At 38.3% G+C, this 8,841-nt stretch overlaps 1 protein-coding gene across 1 annotated transcript in view; it reads right to left on the minus strand.

Annotated features, from left to right (window-relative positions):
• SEMA3D (sema domain, immunoglobulin domain (Ig), short basic domain, secreted, (semaphorin) 3D) overlaps nucleotides 1–8,841 on the minus strand; it is a 230,218-nt gene that overhangs the window by 85,729 nt on the left and 135,648 nt on the right. The window contains exon 6 of the mRNA XM_010848142.1: nucleotides 2,700–2,819. Coding sequence (XP_010846444.1) covers nucleotides 2,700–2,819 — 120 coding nt within the window. The remainder of the gene's footprint in view (nucleotides 1–2,699; nucleotides 2,820–8,841) is intronic.

Consider the following 8,841-nt stretch of genomic DNA (forward strand, 5'->3'; position numbering starts at 1 on the left):
GGAATTTAGAAAGATGGTAACAATAACCCTGTGTACGAGACAACAAAAGAGACACTGATGTATAGATCAGTCTTATGGACTCTGTGGGAGAGGGAGAGGGTGGGGAGATTTGGGAGAATGGCATTGAAACATGTATAATATCATGTATGAAACGAGTCACCAGTCCAGATTCGATGCATGATACTGGATGCTTGGGGCTGGTGCACTGGGACGACCAAGAGGGAGGGTATGGGGAGGGAGGAGGGAGGAGGGTTCAGGATGGGGAACACAGGTATACCTGTGGTGGATTCATGTTGATATATGGCAAAACTAATACAATATTATAAAGTTTAAAAATAAAATAAAATTAAAAAAAAAAAAACTAACAGACACCCCCAGTATTATAGAGTAGATAGATAGATGGCAGACATTATTTTTAAATAAAGTTTATATATATACTTTGGAAATACTTGCCTTTTTACCTTTCTGTGTTCTTGTTGCCTAATACAGCTGAATATTAAGTGACCAGAATGGAGAAAGTGATATGCCAAAGCCCACGCAATCGTTTTCTTATTTTATTCTTAAAATAACTCTGAGTTACTATTATTATCATCATCCTTCTGCTGAATAAACAGAAGCTTAGAAAGTATATGCAGAAGGCCACGGAGCTGGTAAATGACAGGGGCCATAATTCAAACTCTGGCTCCCCATGTTCAAATTCTCAGTAGTTGTCAACAGCCCTGACTTCTGTCCTGAAATCCAGATCCAACTGCCCACTTGGCATGATCTACAGAGCATTTTTCAAAAGCAGAATGTATAAAAACTAACTCACCATTTCCCCCACAAATTTGTTACTCGTCTCACCTCAATAAATAATACTATTCTCCAGCTCACTGCCAGATAGAAATCTGGGATTCATTTCAGCTGCTTCCTCTTTCTTCTTGTTGCCCCCAACACAAAAGAGTGTCCCCCAAGAATGGGGACTGTATACACTTCTCTCCTCCATCTCTGTGTTACTATTCCCTCTTCAAAGTCATCTTAGAAGCAACCTTATCTATTTGAGAACGTCATGCCTTCCCTCTGAACTGGACAGTGAATCCTGAGACTAATAATTCATTTCATAAGTGGACAGTCTTCAGGCAGTGTTGCCATACAATTACCTGTCCTCCTGACTAGTGAAAAATTCACAAGGCTTAATACCCCTGTTCACTTATAACTCTCTGATTCACATAACCTGTAAATTTGATGGCCCCAGGGCTTTTTGACAGTTTCAAGCTAAGTATTAGCTCCTTGTAAATTCCCTTTCAGTACTTGTGAGTTTTAGGAGTTAAAGAACACTATTTGCATCCCTCAGCAGGTTGTGAGTTTGGCCTTTAGCCCCAGGCCTCAAAATACATCCAAGCTGTGGGGCTATCTCATATAATTACATCCTACACTATGAGCCACTGTTATATATTACCCTTCATCAAAGCCAGGCAAGAGAACATTACACCAGCAACAAAGAATGATGGATTCAAGTTGCCAAGTCTCCTAGTGGTTCAGAGATTTAACTATCAGGGTTGCTTTACTTTTAAACCATTGAGTCTGGGCTGGTTAGACAAGTTGGTCAGAGAGAAAAATGTATCCAGCCACAGTTATGGGTTTGATCTCTGCTTGAATCAGTTAAATCAATGCAAAGAAACCTGTACTATGAGCCCAGACTTTACTTTCAAACATACAGCCAAATACCCTTAAAATATGTGTGGTTAGTCACAAGAAGTATATACATAAACATAAGGATGACAGTGTAACCCATCAACCCATACAAAGTAATTAGAGTACAGATTCTAAAGCTCAGATGGGCATGCTTGCTCTAGAGATAGACTACTTGGGTTCAATTCCTTGCTAGACCATTTATCAGCTGGGTAATCTTAGGCATGTTATTTCATTCCACTGAGATTCCATTTTCACTAATTTGCAAACTGGGAGTTATAAAGGTACAAACTTCATTAAGAGTGTTGTGAAATTCCAAAAAACAGTCCATGTGAAGTGCCTGGCACAGGCCATGACACAAAGAAAGCACTCTAACAAATTAGTGTTGATTAAATTATTGCAATATGTATGTTTCTCATTTATTGAAATGCTCATTGATAGATGGAATGCATTACTCCTAATTAATACTTCCTACATTTCCACTACGCCAATTAGGTCTGGCAGAAATAAGTCCAGTATGATAACAAGTATGGTAAGAACTAACTATACAATTTTAAGAAAATCATTAAAATTATCTATATTTAGTGTCTGCTATTGTAAACATATGCAACAGGTCAAATTTGTTGGGTGGGAAAAGTTAAGTTATTTAGAAGATACCATTCTGTCACAAGGTCTTACAGGAAACGAATTTTTACCAACAGCAACATCATAAATAGATCTAGTTATATAGGAAGCTCAAGAGAAAATAAAGCTGTACATAGAGCCTAGAAAACAAGCACTTTCAACATTTTACACTATTAATTTTAATCATGTCACTAGAAAACTTTTAATAGAAGAAGTTTTTATAAGGTGAATAAAGCAGATAATCAAAACGGTAATAATCTATTAAGTGATTGGGAACATAAGTTCTTACTCAGTTCATACAGAAAATGATTCAATTTTTATATCAAATCTACTTATTTTATGTCATAGGCAGTAAGTAATAAGCTATTATAGTAAATTGTTTTCATGCTATTTTACAATATTACCTCCTTGTAGAATCCAAGATCAATATATCCACATACTGGATGAAACGCTCCAGTTCCACACACATAAACATGAGTTTTGTTATAGGGTTGAAGTACTCTGATGAAATTTGCACATTCTGTCTATTGGGCATAAAAAACATAAAAGCATTAGCATATAATTCAGGTATTTCAAAGTATCATTCATACCACCTGTTTTCCAAGTAGATTAATCATCAAAAATAAGTGCTAAAATAAAAAAGATTTATGAGAAATGCTTAACACCTGACTTAGCAAAGGAGGCAAGACTTAAAGCTTTTTTTGAAGTTTTATGGTTTTGAAATAACCAGAGTACTAGAATGCACATTTCTACATTAAGACTCAACGGTACCTACAGAATGAATATATACAGAGTATGAAAGAGATATCCATACTTACTTTCAAGAATTACCTACAGAACCAAACCCAAACCAAACATTATGTTCTGATGTTCCTACATTTTCTGTCCCATAGATCTTACTGTGTGCAGTTTCAACTGAATCAGCTACACTAAACATAATACTTAACACAGATGTCTTCATATATATTATTCCATTCTTATTTTCCAGAATGCCCTACCACTTTATTTCCATTTTTTTCAATGTTACAGAGCCTTTAAGACCTAGCTTAAGTCCAGCTTATTCCAAGAACTTCTTCTGTTTCTTCCATAAATATTTTTTATGCCAAGTCAAAATTTTAAGAGACTTATATTTCTGCCTCTTTTCCAAAAGCCTGGGCCTAAAAGTATTCTTTAAAATGTGTATCTTTATAACTTAGTTATTTTCTATCCCTGAACTGCTTGTAAATAGTGACTCAATTTTTCAAAATAGTCATTCTTATTATTTTCAATTCATCTCCTCTAAGCCATCCCTTATGTTTACATAATTACTGGAAACAATTTTTAACTAACTTCATGATTCTCGGATCCAAAGACTCCAAGAAAACACTGGGCAATAGTACACTTTTATTTTAAATCAGCTCTACCTAGGAGATGGACAAGTGTTTACTAAGGAGGTTGGAAAACTATGAAATCACTGAGATTCAGAGAAAAGGTCCATTTTCTCTTGCCTGAATGGTCACAGGTCCTTCACCTGTCAGGTAACTGCTGTCATTAGGGTTGTTAGGAAAAGAATATTAAAAAATAAAAAAGACCAACTGGTAGGATGATTTTTTAAATATTTTTAATGGCAGATGATAACTTAGCTGATAGGATTATGATTGTTATGTGGATTAAAATAAAGAATATAACACTTAATAGTTGTTTATCACAAACTCTGATTTTGACCTAAACAAAATAATCAGTTTCTCAGTGGCTATTCTGATTTTCAAGGAGAGAGCTATTTCTGCATAGCTGTGGTACAGAGTTTCTAGTACCTAGTTCTTTTTTGTCCAGCTGGCCTGGCAATCTTATGTCTCAAGAATTTGTAGATCCCAGTGAATAAAATCTGCACACTCTATTACAGAAAAATGTTACAAAGAACTAACTTACTGAGTCTTCTGCTCTCTGCGCCCTTACAAACAAAGCAGTTGCTTAACACTAAATGAGAGGACAGTATCAGTCAGTCCCTCAGTTAGCCATAGAAGAGAAGGATGTTTATCATGTAGGGAGAGTCAGAATTCTCTAATAGCAGCAGGACAACTACATATGGTTACACATTTGTGCTGCAAAAAAAGAAAGTCCTATTTTAGCATATGCAAATCATACTGTAGGATCCTTAATATCCTGAATATTTTCATACATTTAATATATGTTCTCATATAAGTATTATATGTAGACTCCTAAGAAAGGAAAATTTTATATTCATTTAGACAATTTATCTGGCAGACAATCTTAACAAAATCATATTATATGTTTTTCACCCTTCCACCAAGGTATCTGATAAAGAGAATTTATTTTTTATTGACACAAAGCACTGTAGAAAACTAGCTTCATGTTCTTTTATATCATGTTAGACAATCACAAATGAAAACTTAATTCAGAGAGAAAATTCGCCCTACTAATGGTTTTGATGGTGACTGCAGCCATGAAATTAAAAGACGCTTACTCCTTGGAAGGAAAGTTATGACCAACCTAGATAGTATATTCAAAAGCAGAGACATTACTTTGCCAACAAAGGTCCGTCTAGTCAAGGCTATGGTTTTTCCTGTGGTCATGTATGGATGTGAGAGTTGGACTGTGAGGAAGGCTGAGCACCAAAGAATTGATGCTTTTGAACTGTGGTGTTGGAGAAGACTCTTGAGAGTCCCTTGGACTGCAAGGAGATCCAACCAGTCCATTCTGAAGGAGATCAGCCCTGGGATTTCTTTGGAAGGAATGATGCTAAAGCTGAAACTCCAGTACTTTGGCCACCTCATGTGAAGAGTTGACTCATTGGAAAAGACTCTGATGCTGGGAGGGATTGGGGGCAGGAGGAGAAGGGGATGACAGAGGATGAGACGGCTGGATGGCATAACTGACTCGATGATGTGAGTCTGAGTGAACTCTGGGAGTTGGTGATGGATGGGGAGGTCTGGCGTGCTGCGATTCATGGGGTCGCAAAGAGTCGGACATGACTGAGCGACTGAAGTGAACTGAATGGTTTTGAACAAATGTCTCAGTAACATGAGATAAGCCAGGGCAAAAAAGAGTAAAAATGTAGGTGATCATCAGATAAATTCTAATGATGGCTTCACTGGTAGGGTAAGAGATTCATTCTAATATTCTCCAGCCTTCATCTTGCTCACTCATGTTCACTGAAGGGACTTCTACTTATTAGTCTTTTCCCCACAAAGAGGTTTATGCAAGGGTAAAATCTATACAAGGAATAGTACACAGGGAGGGGAAAAGTGTAGAGGGATATGCCTGGAGTGAGGTGGGATTGACTCACTGCTAGTAATTACATAATTTTTCAAAAGCTCTCTTTTACTAGAGTCATAGAATTTAGAGAAGAATGGTTATGGAGTGAATATTTGTGTCCTCCCCAAATTCATAGGTTGAAACCCTAATGCCCCCAGGGTGATGGTGGTCGGAGGTCAGGTTTTTAGGAAGTAAATAGCTGGAAGTCTTTTGTGAGTCCCTTGGATAGTAAAGAGATCAAACTAGTCAATCTTAAAGAAAATCAACCAGAATACTCTTTGGAATGACTGATGCTGTATCTCCAATACTTTGGCCACCTGATGTGAATAGCTGATTCATTGGAAAAAACCCTAATGCTTGGGAAAATTGAAGGCAGAAGGAGAAGAGGGAGATGGAGGATGAGATGGTTGGATGGTACCACTAATATAATGAACATCAACTTGAGAAAACTCCAGGAGATGGTGAGGGACAGGCAAGCCTCGTGTGCTGCAATCCATGGGGTCGCAAAGAGTCAGACACAACTTGGCAACTGAATAGCAATAGCAACAGCCTTAGAAGAGGTCAGGAGGTGGAATCCTCCTGATAGGATTCATGCCTTTATAAGAAGAGACCAGGGCACTTGCTCTCACTCTCTCTGCCCTGTGCAGAAACCACCAGATGATGGCCACCTATGAGCCAAGAAGAGAATTTTCCCTAGAAACTAAGTCAGCCTGCACTTTGATCTTGGACTTCCCAGGCTCCAGAATTGTCAGAAATAAATGGCTGTTGTTAAAGCAGCCTAGTTTATGGTATTTTGTTATGGTAGCTCAAGCCGACTAACACAGTAATTTTACAAGAGTTTGAAATAAATATTTGTATAAAGAAATAAAACAACTGCCTTTCCAGATTATAAATTATAAAGTCTGAAAGATTAGAGACTGTGAGACACAGCACTGTTTAAAAAGGCAAATAAGGCCCAGAGTGAAACATCACACACAAAGGAGATATAATTTGAGTGATGATAAAGAAAAGCTCTGAATCACACCTAAAACATTGCACATCCTTTAACTTTTCTGGGAGTACTTTATTAAGATGCAGCCAGCCCTGGAAAGTAACCCATTATGCTAGTTCCTGACTTGGTGAGATATTACCAAGGATTTATTCTTGGTAATATTCTCCCTTCTCTCAGACTGGGCTGCCATGGAATAGAACACTGTAGGGACAGTTCTGAATTTTCTGACTTAGTTTACCCAAAAGTCAGTTCTGCCCAAAGTTTCCTGTCGATGAAGTTGATGGCAGGCAGTTCTCTAAGAAGACTGAAGGAATGAAAAGGCATTGGTTACCTGAAGGAAAGAAACATGGAAAGAGATTCTAAAAGATAAAGTCTCTTATTTTAAATTTTGCCTAGGGTGGTCATTTCAGCCAAACACTAGTGCCTCAAGTGAAACAAAAGTCTTTCTCTTTTAATTTATAACATTTTTTAAGGCTCAAAGATTATGTGTTTTCTTTTTGTGCACAAGTTTCATTAGGTTTTGCTTAAATAGCATGAGCAATAATTAACTTGATTTAATTCACTTAGCAAACTGCATAGCTATTAAGGGTGGTGTAATTCTGTGAGGCATGAAGAAAGAAAACTCTGAGAAGCAGCTTTTTAAATTTTCCCTGAAAGCTGACTAATTTATAGCTATTGCCACAATGGTAAGGGTTGTTGCACGTGATCAAACAATTCAACTCAGTGAGTGATATACTCAACCTTGGAAGAGAACTGAATTTCCCCTTCCTTCCTATGCTTCCTACCTACTCTCTTTCCTACCTCCTCAACTCTCCACTATAAGACAGACTGAAAAAGACAGAATTAAAAACAAGTATCAACCTTCTGGGTGTCGCAGGTGGCACTAGTGGTAAAGAAACCACCTGCCAATGCAGGAGACTTAAGCGAAATCGGGAAGATCCCCTGGAGGAGGGCACAGCAACCCACTTCAGTATTCTTGCCTGGAGAATCCCATGAACAGAGGAGCCTGGAGGGCCACAGTCCATGGGGTCGCACAGAGTCGGACAGGACTGGAGAGACTTAGCACACGTGCACACGTAGTAGTAACAGCTCAGTGGTGAAAGCATCTGCCTGCTAGTGCAGGAGTCCCAGGCTGGATAAATGGGTTGGGAAGATCCGATAGAGAAGGAAATGGTAACCCACTTCAGTATTCTTGCCTGGGAAATCCCATGAACAGAGAATCCCATGGGAGGCTACAGTCCATAGCGTTGCACAGAGTTGGACACGACTGAAGCGACTTAGCATGCACACACACATACCAACTTGCTGATTTTTTCAAGTAATATTACTCGTTCCAATATCTACCCTTATACACATTTCTTTCTGTTGTTGCTATTCAGTCGCTAAGTCCTAACTCTTTGTGACCCCATGGACTGTAGCCTGCCAGGCTCTTTACACCATGAGAGTTCCAGGGCAAGAATACTGGAGTGGGTTGCCATTTCTTTCTCCCGGGGATCTTTCCAACCCAGGGATCGAACCCGTGTCTCCTGCATTGGCAGGTGGATTCTTTACGACTGAGCCACCAGGGAAGCCCCATACACATCCTTCAGTCAGTTCAGTTCAGTAGCTCAGTCATGTCTGACTCTTTGTGACCCCATGAATCACAGCACGCCAGGCCTCCCTGTCCATCACCAACTCCCGGAGTTCACTCAGACTCACGTCCATCAAGTCAGTGATGCCATCCAGCCATCTCATCCTCTGTCATCCCCTTCTCCTCCTGCCCCCAATCCTTCCCACATATATATATAAAACACACATATATAAATAGATATATAGCTATAAATAAAACAAATATAAAACTTAATACTTAGAGAAAAGACAGATACCTATTCATCTATGTATTAACATCTAGAACTTGTTTCCCCCTAATACTTGGAAAAATATTAGCAAAACAGAAGTATTTGTAAGTCCTTAATCTTACATGTAGTTCAATTAAATCCAATACAGCTTTATATGTGTTTTTGATAACTGAATTATAATCATTTAAATTATTTAGGTGCAACATGAAAAGACACTTATGATTAAGAATCTGATCAGTCTTTGTGTTTAGTATATTTTGCAGAATACTATGATCTTCAATTTTTTTGATCACTTGCCACATGCCTATCATTGTGGCAAGAATACACAGAAGAACTTACAAAAAAGATCTTCATGACCAAGATAATCACGATGGTGTGATCACTCACCTAGAGCCAGACATCCTGGAATGTGAAGTCAAGTGGGCCTTAGGAAGCATCACTAGGAACAAAGCTAGTGGAGGT

Source organism: Bison bison, unplaced genomic scaffold (genome assembly GCF_000754665.1).
Source record: "Bison bison bison isolate TAMUID 2011002044 unplaced genomic scaffold, Bison_UMD1.0 scf7180017864260, whole genome shotgun sequence".
In the NCBI taxonomy this organism is placed as follows: domain Eukaryota; kingdom Metazoa; phylum Chordata; class Mammalia; order Artiodactyla; family Bovidae; genus Bison; species Bison bison.